The sequence below is a fragment of the Nomascus leucogenys genome, chromosome X (genome assembly GCF_006542625.1).
Source record: "Nomascus leucogenys isolate Asia chromosome X, Asia_NLE_v1, whole genome shotgun sequence".
Classification (NCBI taxonomy): Eukaryota; Metazoa; Chordata; class Mammalia; order Primates; family Hylobatidae; genus Nomascus; species Nomascus leucogenys.
The window spans coordinates 14,613,282-14,632,053 of NC_044406.1; the positions used below are offsets into that span (position 1 = coordinate 14,613,282).

At 38.7% G+C, this 18,772-nt stretch overlaps 1 protein-coding gene across 1 annotated transcript in view; it reads left to right on the forward strand.

Moving 5' to 3' along the window:
* The first annotated feature begins 212 nt into the window (after positions 1-212).
* Positions 213-18,772, forward strand: part of GRPR (gastrin releasing peptide receptor) — a 29,757-nt gene continuing 11,197 nt past the window's right edge. The window contains exon 1 of the mRNA XM_003261088.4: positions 213-1,022. Within this exon, the coding sequence (XP_003261136.1) occupies positions 610-1,022 (413 nt within the window). The 5' untranslated portion in view covers positions 213-609. The remainder of the gene's footprint in view (positions 1,023-18,772) is intronic.

An 18,772-nucleotide genomic window follows, 5' to 3' on the forward strand; every position in this document is an offset into this window, starting at 1 on the left:
GCTTCTCATCTGGAGAAAGCAGGCAACTGGGCAGTGATTGAAGTGTCCAGCAGGGGGCTGGCATTCTCTGTCTATGAGTAACACTGGTTCCTCTTCAGAGCCTCAGCTCAGCGGAGCTGCCGTTTGCTGGTGAAGCCAGTGACGTGCAAAGCATCCTGCCTATAGGATTTGAGGATTTCTCAGTGCAGTTTTTTTCTACCCACTTTAAACCTCCAGATTCTAAATATCAGGAAAGACGCTGTGGGAAAATAGCAGGCCAAAAGTTCTTAGTAAACTGCAGCCAGGCAGACTCAGACTAGAATGGAGGTAGAAAGAACCGATACAGGCTGGGTTTAATTCTAAGCCTTTCTGTGGCTAAGTTTTTGTTGTTGTTAACTTATTGAATTTAGAGTTGTATTGCACTGGTCATGTGAAAGCCAGAGAAGCACCAGTGTCAAAATAGTGACAGAGAGTTTTGAATACCATAGTTAGTATATATGTACTCAGTATTTTTATTAAAGAAGACAAAGAGCCCGGCATAGATCTCATCTTCATCTTCACTCGGTTGCAAAATCAATAGTTAAGAAATAGCATCTAAGGGAACTTTTAGGTGGAGAAAAAAATCTAGAGATGGCTCTAAATGACTGTTTCCTTCTGAACTTGGAAGTGGACCATTTCATGCACTGCAATATCTCCAATCACAGTGCGGATCTCCCCGTGAACGATGACTGGTCCCACCCGGGGATCCTCTATGTCATCCCTGCAGTTTATGGGCTTATCATTCTGATAGGCCTCATTGGCAACATCACTTTGATCAAGATCTTCTGTACAGTCAAGTCCATGCGAAACGTTCCAAACCTGTTCATTTCCAGCCTGGCTTTGGGAGACCTGCTCCTCCTAATAACGTGTGCTCCAGTGGATGCCAGCAGGTACCTGGCTGACAGATGGCTATTTGGCAGGATTGGCTGCAAACTGATCCCCTTTATACAGCTTACCTCTGTTGGGGTGTCTGTCTTCACACTCACGGCGCTCTCGGCAGACAGGTAAGTACCGGCTGAAAGTTACATGCTCTCCAAGGGTGATAGATGCCTGGGTAAATGAACTACCATGTCGGGACAGGGAGCTGATTGCACAAGGGAAGTTTTACTCAAACACGGATTCCCTTCCAGGCAGATTTTTATTCTGGGTACGACTTCTTGAGTGTAACATATTGGTTTAAGAAAGAAAAGTGAATGATGGGGACGGAAGGAGACAGATGAGAAAAAAAAATCTCTAAGCAGAAAACTGAGGTGCCTTTTTCTGGAGACATATCTATTTAGCGTTGCCTTTTCCTAACTTCTCCCTCCTTGCAAAATTAATTGACCAGTGAGAAAGACAATCACACCCAATAGAGTTTAAACCTCAGGCAAATGTTTTTTAGAAGCAATTCAAACCCCTCAGAGAACAGGAAAGTTCCACTGGATTTCTTCAAAACGTTCTTTCAGAAATAACCGTAAGCCTCATTTCTCTGAAATTCATTTTCCTCAGACAGTTTAACTTTTCTCACAGCTGATTTTGTATTTGGCTCTCTGTGATAGAACAATTGTATGCCGGTTTTTCTAAGTCTCTCTTAAATGAAATCAAGCATTATTTGAGTTTTAAAAATTTTCTGGAGAAAGCTCCATTCAAGGTTGATTTCTAATTTTAATATCTTTATTGACAATACTTCATATACCATGTTTTTGGGGCTTATTGTGGGGTGGAAGAGGGAGTTCACTATAGTTTTTTATTCTGGGAAATATACGTATTTGCAAACTGCATTTCTTGTGTGAGCACATTGCATAAAAGTTTGAGTTTATTCAGTCTTAAAACTTTATATTCATTCTTTGAACATTTATCAAGTGTCTAGCATGTAAGAAACACTTACCTGAATTAACAAGTCAAGAAATAGCTGCAGGTTGTTCACATAAATTACTGAACATACTTTATGCACTTCTGTGTTCCGGAAATTGGACATAGTAATGAATAGACTTTCAGACACAGCATAGACCATATGGTCAAACCCAGAAAAACTGCTGCAATGAACCTGAGACTATAAATTTTTCGCTTATAATCAACTGTATGTTATGTGTTAAAGATACAGAAGGATTTGAGAGTGTTCTGGAAAAGACATAGACGCTGCTCTTGAAAGTTTATCCTCTGAAGAAAATATCCCACATTTTAATACATGTGGTGCCGGATTCTCATTCTGTAGAGGAACAAACAGTCCTCAGGTGATCTGGCTTTGTTGAGTAATGGACAAATAAAGATAGTGTTATCAGTATTTATAGACATGTGTTTATGCTTAGCTACCTGAAGCACACTGCCCAGCACACGACATTTTCAAAGTCTGAAAAGTAATAGCACAGAAGTAAGGTTTGCACATTGTACCGACTGGACAGAGTTTCTCCATTCCCTCCATTCCCCTTCGGCTCGCACATCCTACCCTGCACATCTGCCCACAGATACCAATGACCACAGACAGTTTCATGTATTGATTCAGAGCTGGCAAACTCTGGAGCTGGCAGAAGGGCTGTGGCTTGTTACCAATGGCCGAGGGCTCTTCAGGATGAGGGTAATTTTCTTAATGGGAAGGAAGGAGAGATTTTGGTTTCCGGGCTGGGGAGTGCAGTGGTACAGATGGTGTTTACTCTCTTCTTGGGGAGAAAAACAGAAAGGAAAGTGAGGGCATGGACTGTGAAGATGCAGCTGCAGGGAGCTCTTCTCTGGAGTTTCAAAGCAGACCAAGTTCACCATCAGCAGAAAGGGAAAGCTCTTTCAAAAGCCAGGTTGCACTCCTTCGCAGCTCCAATGTGTTCCCAGTAAGTTTATAGTTATTGCCTGTCCTTGCCAAGTTCAGAAATTACTAGAAGCTCCCATATAGCTAACTTTTTGTGTTTTGCTAAGTCTTTAAAAAGCTGATGGATCACCTGAATCACAGGTAGTGCATCTAACCAATTCCAATAGAAAGAATAGGTATTGAGCTAAATGAGTAAGACTGTACTTTTTTTCTATTCATCTCAATTTTGAAAGCAATGGGATTCTTCTATCTTATATCTCATGAGGTTGGCAGGGTGAATATATATTCTATATTATTTTTTCTTGTCAACAAGATGTAATCCATATACACAGTAAACTGAACAAGTAACAGCTCAATATATTTTTACATATGTCTATAGAACTGCATAACCAGATGGAGATATAGAACAGTTCCAGCATCCCCCAGAGTTTCTCTTATGCCCTTTCTTAGTTAATACCCCCATACAGAGGCAATCACTATTCTGATTCCAGTCACCATAGGTTATTTTTGCCAGTTCTTTAATCTCATATAAATGGAATCATATAGCAAGTACTCCTTTGTATCTATCTTCTTATGCTTATCATTATCTCTGTGATATTCACCCATAGTAATACGTGTAACAGTGCGGTTTGTTTTTCTTAATTGTGTGTGGTGTTCCATTGTATGAATACACTTTGGTTTATTTATTCGTTCTAATACCGATGGACACTGGGTTGTTTTTAGTTTGGGGATGATGATAACCTGCACCTGCTCTGGACATTCTTATTCATGTCTTTGGGGGAACATAAGTGTTTCTTTCTCTTGGATATATGTCTGTGTGTGAAATTGCTGGGTTATAGGGGTCTATATTTACTAAATATTGTCAGTTTTCAAGGTGGTAGTCTGTATTAGGTAGATTGGTGAAAAAGTGAATGAACCAGAAGACCTTCCAAACCAGATGATCACCAGAATCACAGGGGAGCTTTAAAAACATACAGATTCCTAGGCCCTGTCCTAAATCTACTGAATTCAGGGTTCTGAGGCATGAGTGGGGCACATAGTGATAACCATCCATCCCTGCCCCCTGTACATTGCCCAGCGTTGCCAGTCCTCATTCCAGCTTCCGTTCTGCAGTTCCCTCCCTTCACCGGGTGAATTCGAGTCTTTGTCAGTATGAAAAGAATATCAAGTTTCTAGAAAAGTTTATACTGGCATCACCAGGTAAAAGGGAGACTTCAAGGCAGTCCCAGAAGCCAGAATTCTGGGGATTTGCACAGCTGAGCAGTTGTAGGTTTGCATTCAAGCACCTTCAGTATTGATCCCCATCCTCCCTCTCCTCCCATGCTTTCTGTCCTTACACACACACTGATATCCTCATACACAGTGGTTGCACTGATGTGTTCCTGGCTTGTGCTGTGTCCCACCCACTCTCCAGAATGCTTTCTCCTTTCCTAAATACAGACTGTATTCCTCATCCCATGTGGCATTTGGGCTTGGAATGAGTATCAACAAACCTGCATTTTAGACATTTTCCTGCCATTACTACCCATATGAGAAAGTGGGACTAAGTCACTTAACTCTCTGACCTTAGTTTAATCATCTATAAAATGATGGAGTTGAGCTAGGCAATTTCTATGGTCCCTTCAAGTTCTAAAATCTTGCGATTGTTTTTTCTATCTTCTTATCTATCATTCAGAATCTGATTCAAATCTCCTCCTTAAAGCCCTAAGTTGAGCCATTCTAGCTCAAATTTCCTGACCCTCTTGAAATATCAGACTTATTATCTGAGACATGAATTATCTTGTGACACATTTTATATTGCTGTTTTGAAGTGTCTTGTTTGTCTGTTTATTTTAGCCTCTCGTATATCCATTGCTTTACATTTTTTAGGTAGATTATTAAGAATGTTGAAGGCAGAGATTTTTAATATATTCTTAAATCTTCCATAGTGCCCCTCAAGTTTTCTTGTGCCAAATGGGTGATCAATAAATATTGACTTATTAAAATTATGTTTAGTTAATGCATACAATTTTCCTCATTCTTATTCTTCATTCTATTTTGAGGATTAATCCGAAAGCATACTCTTAAAAATAATGTATTGGCCGGGCGCAGTGGCTCGCGCCTGTGATCTCAGCACTTTGGGTGGCCAAGGTGGATGGATCACTTGAGGTCAGGAGTTCGAGACCAGCCTGGACAACATGGTGAAACCCCGTCTCTACTAAAAATTCAAAAATTAGCCGGGTGTGGTGGCAGGAGCCTGTAATCCCAGTCACTTGGGAGGCTGAGGCAGGAGAATCGCTTGAACCCAGGAGGCAGAGGTTGCAGTGAGCTGACGTCGTGCCACTGCACTCCAGCCTGAATGACAGAGCAAGACTCCATCTCAAAATAATAATAATAATAACAACAATAATGTATCACATAGTCACCTGTTCATCTCTATTAAGCTCTCATTATCTGGGTAGATGAAAGAAAAACTATTTTTTTGTGAGTCAGTAAATAGATTCAGGGGATAAATAGATGGGTGGATGGATGGACAGATGGCTGGCTGGCTGGTTGGGTGGGTTACATGTATGAGTGGACAGATGGGTGGATAGATGGATGAATGGTTGGATAGATGGAGATATTTTTTACATACTAGTCCTTCCTATTAGATGTCCACCTTTGTGCTAGGTGCCTCATTATTATGTAAATGAAATTTGAGACCTGAATTGGACCCTCAACAGAAAAAGGGTGAGAGTGGTTTGTGTTTTCTTTTCCAGTAAGTGTAAGGTTTAAAGCTGAATTTAATGTTGACAACATATATAATGCCCAAGTTATATTAAGCCTGCTTCAGTGCTATTATTCAATGTTATTTTTACTAGAATGGGGCTGGCAGAATGGATTCTAAGGACAGATGGATATGGCAGTTCCACTGTAACATGATTCTTCTTTGATTCTGTGGAAAGACTGGTTATAAGTTTCTTTGTTACTTGGAATGTGGAAAGAAACAGGAAGGTGTTATATTTCTGCAAACTTCTTGAAGTACAGATTCTTTGAATTTTCTGCAAGGAATGTATGTGATGACATGGTTTGTAGCTTTCCCGACATCTAGAGTTGTATGGTCTAACTTGGTAGCCACTAACCACATGTGGCTATTTAAATTTGCATTTAATTTAAATGAAATGGAAAATTTCATTTCCTCATCACACCAGCCACACATCAAGTGCTCAGTAGCCACATGTGGCTAGTGGCTACTCTTTTGGGGAGTGGAGACACAGAACATTTCAGTCATTGCAGAGGGCTCTATTGGACAGTTTAGAAAAGAGTTTGCTATATGCTTTGGGGTCCAAATTTCTTCCCCAGGATACACATTTGCTCCTCTCTCTCACAGAGGGTATCAGGAATTCCTCAGATAGGCAAATATCAAATGCCTCCCAGCTGCACAGGCTCTTTCTGTCTGTGAAATACCTTCTGTTGGAAGACACACACAAGTGAAGAGGGAAGAAATGAAGCAGCCCCATATCATCTGTAGTCACAGGCTTGGGGAATTTAGGCATCCCATTGATGAGGTTTTGAGGCTTTCCAAAGACGTGAGGGGTCAGCTTCCCAGGTCTGCACTGTGAACTTGTGCCTGATCCTTCCATTCTTTCCTGTAGGTCCTCTTCCAGCTGCCAGTCTCTCTTTTATATCCTCCTGTCCCAAGACTTGCCAGAACAAACACTGCTCCAGCCAAACTCCTCTCACTGCCTCCCACATGTGCCACCAGATTCTCCCCTCTCGAACTTCATTTCCCCTTCTCTGATGGCTGGGCCCTATTCTTTCCATCTACCCAAATCCTATCAATCCTTCAAGGGATAGTTCAAGTCCTTTCTTTTCTATGAAGCATTCCCTGATCTTTTGCTTTCATTGACTTTTTTTCCCTTCCTAAGATGTTTCTGCCTGTATTGTTCATTAAATGCCAAATCTATCCTGTACTACTAGGTCTTTGTTAGAGATGTGTTTTATACTTCCTTAATCATATGGGGTGGTTCGTAGAGTTCTGTGTCTTCTACAGTAGCCAGGCCCACTCTGCATTCAGTAAGAGTACAATAACTACACCTTGGTTGATGTTTGAGCAGCGACAAAAGGATAAAGTCCAGCAGCTAGAAGTAAAAGTCATCTTGAAGTTCACACCCTTGGTTGACACAGAGACCAAAAGAGGTGATGGCATTTTGCTTTGTCACAACAAATTCAGAATGGACTCAGATTAGAAAGAACCCTTTCATCCTCATAACAAGTCTTAATTCCTTCAGGGGAACTGGAAACTTTTCTTCAGAAACCATCAAACACAGAGTCTGATTCCATTTCCCTTTTCTGGACAGTGGGAGCTACTGATGCCAAAACCTACCCTTCTGAAGGAAATCCCCTTCTAATGGGGTCACCCCAGTAATTCCAAAGGCTCCTCTACCATTCTAGAGGCCCAGCTTCATTGATTGCAAGGAGATTGGCCCCTTTCTCACAAGAGAAGACTTACATAATATCATTTCTTTTTCTAGAAATGCTTTACAAGAAAGTCCCTCTGTTGGAACCAGTTTACATAAGCTGCCAGTTCATAACTTCTGTATAGTTTGATTTTTCTGAAACACGTGCTGCCCCTCTCTGGAAGGAAACTCAACTCATGTCTCTCCATGGCAATGGAACTACCACAGCTGCCAGCAGCCTCTGGGAGTGATGAGAGGGCAGGTGCTGTTGAAGTGAGGTTTCCCAGCAAGGCTCTTTCAAGTGGATCGGGAGAGGAGAAGGGCAGCAAAGAACTTTGACCTTGTCTCTCACATGTTATCTTTTAAAGTGTTAGGCTTTTATGTGACTAATTAAGTATAATTTCTGGCAACAATATGCATAGAGGCAAAAAAGAAAGCACAAGCTTGGTCATGAAACATAGAGTATAGCCTGAAAGGGCTTCCTGCTGAGGTTTTTTGAACTGTGCCTGTCAATAACATCCTTTGAAAATAGGCTAAATTTACATTTTTGAACTTGTAAGTCCTCCTATGTGTGGGGTTTGCATAAATTCTCTCTTAATTAAAACACATGTTTTTCAGAATAAAAGAAAAAAATTCTCCATTTCTTCTTTTTATCTCCTAGTAATAACAGAACAAGGGATTTTGAAGAAGTTCCTTTCACATATTACACATCATTTCCTGTAGGAGGTCTTCCTTGGCCATTCGATCTGAAGAAATAACCAATACTACCCCATAATCCAATTGCTTTTTTTCAGGTCTACTGAGGCGTAGTTTATATACAATAAATTTTTTTACATTTGTATGAATTTTGACAAACATACAGTCACATCACTACCACCACCAGCACAGTCAAGATAGATGACATTTTCGTCACCCCCCAATTCTCTCATGCCCCTTTGTAATCTATCTCCTTCCTCCACCTACAGATCCTGGCAACCACTGATCATTTCCAGAATGTCATGTGAATGATATCACATAGTATGTAGCTATTTTAAGTCTGGCTTCTTTTAACTCACTTTTTTGCACGTATCAGTAATCCATTCCTTTTTATTGCTGAGAAGGATTCCATTGTATGGATATTCCACATTTTGTTTATCCATTCTCCAGTTAATGAGCATTAGGGTTGTTTTTGGTTTGGGTGATTATGAATAAATCTGCCATAAACATTCTTGTACAGTTTTTGTATGGATATATGTCTTCATTTCTTTTGAGTAAATATCATCCAGTATTATTTTCTTGAAAATTATTTTGTTCATTTGTTTGTTTACTGTCTGTCTGCCACCACTAGAATATAAGCTCCAAAAAAGTGGGAGGCCATCTCATTCTTTGGTGTATTCTCTGACACTAGAACAGTCCCTAACCTGTAGTAGATGCTTGATAAACATTTGTTGAATTGATGAATGGATGGATGCATGAAGAGAGGAATAAAGGAATGAATGAATTCTAGTAGGTCTTACTGGGTAAACCCAGAATACTGGATTATGGTCTGTAAATCATGTTGCTCATTACTTTTCATGATTAACAGAGTGACTGCAGGAGAACAATGGTTCCAACCCTAGATGACAAGAGTTTATCCAGATTTTATGGGGACTCTTGGGGTGGGGGCATTTTTAAAGAAAAACCAAATAAAATTATGACTACAAAATTAGGAAGAGAAGTGGATATTTTAAAACCTTTAGAAATCACACATTAGATTTAGAAACCATAATAAATCACATTTAAATAAGCTGCTAAATTTCACCAACATCATAAAATCCAGAAAAAGAATATAATATCTATTAAATAACTGTCTGACACACCTCTGTCATACTTGTTTTCTTAAATATTTTGGCTTCATCCTCATTTGTCTCCCTTTAAAATGACATTATTTGGTAATATCCATTTCTATAGAGAAAATAGAAGGAGGAGGTCAGTCTTCTAGCATGGTTGATTAAAATTGGCTTTTTATTAATGAGAGATTAGAAAAACTTTCTTTCAGCTTCATATCTCATTATTGGTAGTGTCATATATATGTTTAGGATTAACGTCAAACTTGGAAAAGCCATTATCAAGTTTCTTTCTTATCTGGACTGTAAAAACCCAAAGCATTTCAAGTTTTCTTCTGCGTTGAGTAATCTTAAATACTTATTCAACTGATGACTCCTAGTAACCTATTTATCATGGATATCTTCACATTATGAGTTTTGTGCTATCTCCATCAATGTCAGTATTTTGTGAGTTTGCACAACATCTGTGACTTTACACAAATATATTCGCTATTTGTAATTTGGCTACATGTTTCTGCCCTATAAACACAGACACTCATAAATTCAATTCTACTCATATATTTGGATTTAAATCTACCATCTTATTGTTTGATTTCCATTGGTCTCACCTGTTGCATAATATTTTTTCCTTCCCTTCTTGCTTTCTTTTAAATTAGATATTTTAATTATTCTATTTCCCCTGTCTCTGAGTTTGTTAATTATACAGACTCTTCTTAATTTCTTTTAGGGGCTTCCCTAGAGTTTACAACAACATGTATCCCTGACTTACTAGAATCTACTACAAATTGGAACTTTCCTACTTCCTGGACAATGCAAAAATAATAGGACACTTTTAACTTCATTTAAAATACCCTCTTGCCTTTTTGTTGGTTATTGTGATTCTATAGTTTAATTCTCTCTAGATTTAAAAACCTACATTATTTTTATTGTTTGTACATACTTTATATATACTCACATATTTACCTTTAGATTTAGATTCTGCTTATTTACCTTTCCTGTTGTTCTCCATTCTTTCCTGCATCTTTGTGGCTTCATCTGAGATCACTTTACTTCTCCCCAAAGATCTTCCTTCAGTATTTCATTTAGTGTACACATTTTCTCAGTCTTTGTTTGTCTGAAAGTGTCTTTGTTTCATGTACTTTTGGAGGATATTTTCAGTGGGCATAGAATTCTAGGTTGGCAGTTCTTATCTTTCAGCACATTGAAGTTGCCATTCATTGTCCTCTTACTGTATCTGACAGTCAGATGTCAGTTTTATTGTTGCTCCTTTAACAGTATTGATTTTTTCTCTTGGACTGATTTTAAGATTTTTCTCTTTCTTTCTGATTTTCAGCAGTATTACTATGATGCACTTAGGCATGATTTCCTTTGTATTTCTGCTACTTGGAGTTCATAGCATTTCTTAAATCCGTGGCCTGAAGATTTTAGTTAGTTTTGGAAAATTCTCAACCATTACAACTTCAACTATTGCTTCTATCTCATTATCTCTTTCCTCTCCTTCTTTGTCCTGGCTACACATAAACAGAATAACTACAGGTGAACTTTAAGCTTTTAAAGTGTTTTCCCCTTTGATTATCTTTGCTTTTACGAAGGCAGGCAATTTCATACTAGAGTCAGACCTCTGTTACTGAGAAGTATTTTAAGCACAATTTCATTTCACCATTTTGTCATGTCCCATAAATTTCCTACTCTCTTTTTTGTATTTGCCATCTTTTTTTTCTCACTGTACTTCAGTCTGGCCATTTTCAGTTCTCTAATCCTTTCTTCAGTTGTGTCTAGGCTGCTTCTGAAGCTTTCATTTAATTCTTCATTTCAGTTATTATAAATTGCAATTCTAGAATTTTCATTTTGTTCCATCTTGTAGTCTAATTTCTCAAATTAGTCCGAATATATTTTAAGATACCTTTCTGGTAACTCTAATATGTAGAACCTCTATAAATCTGTTTCTATTTATGTATAAAGAATGACAGATAATTTGAGGCTCTAGATGGTATTATCTTCCAGAAGAGATTAGCTTTTGCTTCTTGAAGGTAATTAGGAAGTGGCATTACATCTGATGCAGTCAGGGATTGAACAGATTGGAGGGTGGACTTTGGTTTTTGTGGGAGTTGGTCTATTTAATCTAGTTTTCCCCTGTCACTGAGGCTTACCATTTCAGGCCTCTCAACTAAAAGCCTGAGGTGTTAACCTGGGCTTCTTTCCTTGGTGGGCCCTGGACTCTACTTATTGTCCCCCTTCATCCTAAAACTCCTGGAAGCTCGGCTCAGCTCTCACTTTCTCTGCTGCTGCTTGACATTTGGTTAATGCCTTAAGGGGGAAATGATGCTGAATAACAACTTCACGTTTTTGCACATCATTTCTCTCCAGGATTTTGGACTCTCAAATCCCTATTACCTTGGTACTTCTCTGATGTTTTCAAATAGATTTTTAAAACTTTTCCTTCCAGGAGAGTTGGTCAGCAACAAACCAGTTTGCCATTATCAAAAAGAGTACATCCTATACAACTACCTCCCTTAAAGATCTGATCTGCTGCCCTCAAAACTACACACATCCCAGTTTCTTTAAAGAGGCATTCAGAGCTACCTATTCAGGCCTGTGGGATTAACATTCACAGCCTCAAATTATCTCAGCAATTTTGAGTGAGAGAAGTGAGTTCTGGCTAACCTCAAAGTGAGTAAGTCAGGAATATCAACTGATGCCTGCCGCAGTGGACACTGCCAAGCATGTAGGTACATCAAAGCCTCTGGGATCTTTAAACTAAGCCAGGACTTTTAGCCCCAGTAAGCAGGAGCTACAAATGACATTTCGCTATTCAGTGATTGATAACAGCTAAAATTTCATGGGAAGGAAAGAGCCAGAATGTTCCTAAGGTACATTTCTTTAAACTTCACATCTTTATTACTTTTTCTTTCTTTCTTTGTCTTCTTTCTCTTTTTTAATAGTGTTTTTGTATTGTACTCAGGCCAGCTGGCCAGTGGTGATAGCTAAAGATTACATGGGAAAGAAGTAGGGGGAAAATGCAAAATGTGTCACATAAAGAATTTATTTTCCAATGTGAGGAGAATTTACTGTGACAATAATGTGTGTATGTGACTCACTTCTTTCTTCATGCTGTCTACATATAAATAGAATAACTACAGATCAACTTTAAGCTTTTCAAGGTTTCTTTCTTCCGTTTGGTGGTGGTGATTTTTTAATTGAGTCAGGCTGTTTCATACTAGCCACAGGCCTCTGTTATGAGAAATACTTTAAATAGAAAATTATGTAAAAAACAAAATCACAGTAGTTACTCCATGAGTACATATGGGAAATGCTTATTTCTTTTTAAATAAATAGTGATCAGAACAGATTTCTAAGAATTTCATTATTATCTTTTCTTCTCCCTTTACACTTTAAATGATTGGAAACATCATAGAAAAACAGAAAAATCAGAATTTGGCATCGTTTCTTTCCTAGATTGTGAACAGAAGTGAAATTGAAGGTTAAAATGATGATTTAAGGAATACATGTACTGCGGGATGAAGACAAGTACAGTCAATATTTAGTTTTAAGTATTCTTTACTTGTGCTTTAAAAAGACCCAAGCATCTAAAGTGCTATAAGTAAACATAAAAATCTCTGCTGACTTGGGGATCAAGAGACCCAGGTCTAGTCTTGGTTCTCAGCTAACTGGCTGTGGGACCTCGCTGGGCCTGTCTCTGGTCTCAGTCTCCTCTTCTATGACCTCTAAGTTTTATATTCCATAGTTACATATGAAACAGATTTGTGATTAGACATCGACTCATTTGTCTGTACCAGGATAGCAGCACTTTATATGCTGACCTAGCAGCATCTATTCTAAGAGCTCTTCATAAAGGCCTATGTCAGTATTCTTATACGGCTTATTAAGGGCTTTTCCTAGACGTATCTTGCTTCCCCAATTAGATTTTAAACCCTCAATGGCCAGGAACTATTATATCCATGGTGGCAAGCAGAGCCTGAGATGCCAAATTAGTACTTAAATATGCTGTTAGCCTAAGCATCCTGAGCAATGAGTGCTTAGTACTGCAAGACCAATGATAGGGGTCAGTGGCCTATTGTCTTCATTATCACAAATTAATAAGTCTAACAGACGGTGCTGTGTGAGATGGAAAATGAGCTTACCTCTGTTTAAAGAAGGAACCAACAGCTTTGGTATGGACAGGCAGAGAATAACAGAAACGGTAAAACTTTTGGCAAACATTTTCTGCAGCATATTAGGCTTTGTGGACCATACAGTCTCTATTGCAACTGCTCAATTCTACCCTTGTAGGGTGGAATCTGCCACAATGTGTAAACAAATATACATGGTGATGATACAATAAAGCATTATTTATGTACCTTGAAATTTAAATTTTATGACATTTTTATATCTCAAAATGTTCTTTTGATTTTTTTCTCAACCATTTAAAATGTAAAAACCATTCTTAGCTCATGGGCCATATAAAAACAGGCAGTGGACCAGACTTGGTCAGTGGGTCTTAGTTTACTGTCCCTGATACAGAGTGTGCATGCTTTCTGGGGTGGTTATTTAGCAGTGAGAATTTCCTATTTGAATGGAGTGGGACCTAGGGGAATCCACGACCCCTTTCCAGTTAGCCAGGACAGACTTCCTAAGGAATATTATAAAGAAGAGGCATACATCTGTGTGATGCTTCAGGGTTTTGAGGCACTGTCATATCATGAACATTAACTTTTTAGATCATTTGGAATCCTTATCATTATCCCTGTTTTTAGATGGTGAAATGAGGGTTCTACATCACACGATTAGCAAACGGTGAAATTGAGAATCAAGCTGAAGTCTTTAAGCCAAGTGTCTTTCCAGCATGACCTGGGTCCTGTGTGATGCTAACTGTTGTTTAAATGAAACAAGCAAGAGGGTTTTAAATGGAGGTTTAGCTGGATTCCAATTTCCATGGGTGGCGGACATGAGGGCAGGGCCTGGTAATTGTTTACTAGGGAAGTAAAGGTGTAAACAGATGCTTCTCACCACCTCCTTTTAATGTTTCTCCATCATGCAAAGTGCTGCTTTCTCTAAGGTCTTTTCATTGTAGGCTCATGTGAGCAAGTTGCCTGAAAATTGTCAAAAAGAGGAATTGAGTTTGGGAGAATCACTTCTTTGGTTACCCCCAGTGATTTTTCTAGTCTTGAAATGATTAGAGAAATAGGAAGTGTTTTGGCTCTAGGAGATCTCTTGGGAAAAGGCTAATAAGCTGGTATCCAGAGTGATTTTGGGTAAAAGGGCTTGAGAGTAGTGTGTGTGACTAGGAGCATGGCAGGGGAGGAATGGGTTGTCTTGAGCGTCTTGAACCCATTTCCTTATCTGAAAGGAAGACATTACAGGCCAGACAAATTGGATGAATAGTTCTAGGTTTTTAGTTTTAGTCATTTATTTATTTCATAAAGTAGGCAGAAAATGAACAAGACCTAGACCTTACTCTTAAGAAACTGATACTCCTGTTACTCAGGGTACATCAACCTTCTTAATTTCCAAAATGGAATGAGCAAAACGTCACTGAGTGTCCAGGGCTTATGCTTTGTTTAAACTCTTGTGTACCTAGTACAGGACCATGCAAAAGTAGCTGCTTAAGGTATGCTTTGGATTTGGATTTGTATATGCTAGAGGTATTACTTTTTGGGAAGTAGGGGGTGCTTTGTGTCATTTTAGCATGATGTGTCGCACTGAAGCTAATTGTAGGAAGAACCTGTGAAAGCAGGGACATTGCCCTCTAGCGAGCACCAAGGCTCTTTGAAAAGTCATGGTGCCCAGAAGCATGGGCAGAGCACTGCCTGTTTGCTAGAAGGGTCTTGGGCATTTGTGTGAAACTGGGAGATGTTTATGCTATAGATCATTAAGAAAAGATACAGAATTGTATGCTCTCAATTCTGTACAAAAGACAAAAGGAAAAATTGGAAGGAAATATATCAAAACATGACATGCAAAACCTACAGATGATTTTTGTTTTTAGAATTCTCTACTAAGTTTTTACAATAAGCTGTTTGTAGTTTGATAACTTTTTTGAATGAAAAACGTCCTTCAAAATAGCTAAATGCCTCCTTAACCACCTTCCTTGTTGATACTTTCGCTGACTCAAAGCGACTATTTCAGTTAGTTCTTACGATACCCCTGAAGTTGCATGATAACAAGCTTAAAAACTATTTCATCTTTCTTCCCTTTCTTCTTTTCTTGCTGTTTTGTTTTTTTCTTTTTAAAATTGTATTGGGGTAAAATATACATAACAAAATTTGCCCTTTTAACCATTTTTAAGTGTATAGTTCAGTGGCAGTAAGGACATTCACAGTGCTGTGCAACTATCACTGTCATTCATCTCCAGAACTTTCTTCATCTTCCCAAAGTGAAGCTCTATGCCCATTAAGCAATAAGTCCCCTTATCTTTGTCATTTACTTTTGTTTGCTTTCTTTTGTTTTATTTATTAATTTTGGGGGATCACATTTAGTACATCACTATTATTCATAGTGGGGATAAATTCAAAAGCATTAAATTTGAAGAAATGTCTGAGGTTGAGCCCTGGTTCTTCCAGTTGTCAGCTATGTGACAAATTACTTTATAAGCTTCAGTTTCCTGATCTTTAAAATGGGGAGAGGATAATCTACTTTTAATACATCATAGGACTGTTGTAATTTTTGTAATGATGTAATTAAATAATATATGTTGACTTCTTTATGACATGTTACAATTCCTAGTCAAAAGAGTGAGTGCACCATTAGCATGACTGCTATTTATGTTCATAAGGGAGCCAAGAGGTTGTCGGAGAAGTCTTGACCAGTTGACATTCTAGTGGACTGTCTTTCCTGTTCAGGAAATACAATAATAACCTTTTATTTAAATCAAAGTTTTCCAACCCGCAGCCTGCGGACCACCTGCGGCCCAGGACGGCTTTGAATATGGCCCAACACAAATCCATAAACTTTCTTAAAACATGAGATTTTTCTGAGATTTCTTTTTAACTTTATAGCTAATAAGTTAGTGTATTTTATGTGTAGCCCAAGACAATTCTTCTTCCAGTGTAACCCAGGGAAGCTAAAAGATTGGGCACCCCTGATTTAAATAATGCTGTTTTTCAAAGTATGTTTGAAAAATTTAGCTCATTTAAATCCTCATCATAGTAAGTAAGGTTGGTATCTTTAATTCTGTTTCACAGATGAAGAAAATAGAGGCATCAAAATCTTGCAGTTTAAGGTATGGACTCAGACGCTAGATGGTCTCTGTTTAAACCCCAGCTCTTCCACTTGCTAGCTGTATGACCGTGGACAAGTTACTTAACCTCTCAGTGCCTTCGTTTCTTCATGTGTTAAAAAAAAGATGACAGTAGTAATACCTGTCTTCTAGTATTGTTATGTAGGGGCAGAGGGAAAGCTTCCTCTAATTCTTGAAAAGTGTTGAGAACTTTGTGCTAGGCACACAGTGAGTACTATATAAGTTTTTGTTAAATAACAAAAAATAAAAAGAAACGGAGACAACATGCTTTCACAAAAATAGTTAATCATAGGAGTGGGACTAGAGTGCAGGGTTCCCAGTCTTCACCCAGTCCCTCTCTCCCCTTCTTGGACCTCTGCACCATACGGTGATGCCTCCCCAGCACTGCCAGGATCAACCTCCTGGTCCAGTGGTCCCAGTAAGCTACAAAGTTGGGTCACCATTTCACCATTTATAAAACCTTTCCCAAACATTTATTTAAATCTAGTGCTGTTAAATTTTTATAATTAGACACAGTGACTCATATGCCATGATGGTATTTTTGAGCTGTAATGATTCTTATTTTGGAAAAAAATGATAATGCATTTTATTATGATAATTTAGAAATTCCATTTTTATCCTTAATGATTTGAAATAGATTTAAAAACTGAAAATTATCTGTAATATTTCATTTTCTATATATGTGTTTGATAAACTGACCGGATCAGGAGAAAAAATGTACATAGTGGTGGTGTCCATATCCCCTGGCACAACTCCGAGGTCACTTAGAGGGCTGGACTTCCTGTGTTTCTCTGACCAAGGGTGATCTCTGGCCAAGGAAAGGTTTGGGGTAGGCTGAAGTGCCCCAGAATTACCACCAACAGACAATTCTCAACCAGAGATGAGAGTTGGTGGGTAAACACCCCAACCACCTCATCCTTTGGTGGCAGTTCTGGAAAGTGTTAACTGTGGTTTCTCGGGATTCCCAGCAAGAATGTGCCCCAGTTGCCCACTGTGGTGCCCTTTACTGGCTTTTTCTACCTCCCTGGCAGAGGCTTCCTGGCATCTTCTTCCGAATAAATTACTTGCACCTAAATCCTTGCCTCGGGGTCTGTTTGGAGGTGAATGACAATTTACAAAGGCAATTTATGACCCTGAATCTATTATCCCTTCCACCCAGAGCACGGTTGATTTTTCTTTGTCTTTGTGATTTTTTTTCCCCGTTCTCTGTGTATCTTCTTTGCTACGCAGTAAAGTAATTGCAGGCTGTGTCTAACTACAATTTGCAAATGGGATTTCGAAATGTTTTTCAAACATTTTGGCTCATAAAATTTTAACAAGTTACAAATATATGTTCTTCCTCCATAACATTTTTGAGGAATGAACAATGTGTGCCAGGATGTTTGAACACCTACTGAAATTAAATGGATTACTACTTTCCTTTGTCATTTTAAACATATCCACTGGCAACTGTAATATTTCATCCTGCATATACCTTTCTGATGGGCTCCCTTACAGGATTAGCACTGAGCTTTGAAATTGGATCATTCTACTGAAACTCATTTTTGGCCCAAGGGTCAATAGTTGCCCAACTCCTTATGAGAAAGGTGCCGTAAGATGTCCAACAACTAATTGCATCTCTCTTTCCATTTTGTCCCTAAGCTTCTGCATCCCTCATATCCCAGGATCAGTACCTTCTCAATGTCAGTAGCTCTTTCTCTAGCCTTGTTCCAGCCTCTGGTTTCTAGTCCTTCACTGGTGCCATTTTTCACCTTGGCTCTAAGGTCAAGGTCTCACTCAGATGACCACTGCTGGCCCTGAGGCCTCTGAATATTTTAAAGAGCCCAGACACTGCTCTAGGCCTCAGGCCATAGGGAACTGCAAGGCGTGTATATGGGGGTGAAGACAACCCTTGAAACCTTAGCCAAATTTTCTGGAAAGTGTCTTCTGGGACAATGAACCCCAAAGTGAACTTCACATGCTCCCGGAGAGGTGTGGCCTGATCTGAGAGGTAAGGGAGGAAAGTACCAAAGCCTCTATTTATATTGATTTTTATTTTAATACAAGGATGAATTAAACATGAGTAATATGTAGTATCCAAATTGAGGCTCACCCACATCAGAGGATTCCTTATCACATGTGGCTCAGGCAGTAGGAGTGAGTGGCCCACTATCTAGAAGGCTCAAATAGGACACCCTTACTCTTCTTTGCACTTTTAGCTTAAGGGAGGACATTGCCGAGTGATGTGTGTTGTGCATAATCTAGTTTTAATTAAACTAACCTCCTCAAATGGGCAAGTGGCTTAAAAATATTCCTGCTGAAACAAAATAGAACAAAACAAAACCCCACAGATTGTAGATGATATTAAAATTGCAAGCCCAAGAGAGTAATATGAATATAACAGAGAAGACACTTCTCTCATTCCTGGTATAGGCTCTAATCAGATATGACACATTCGCTCACATCATAGTTATAAGCTTTTCTGATGGCAAAAGGTTCACTGTCAATAAACTAGGATAAAATATTTAACAAAAAA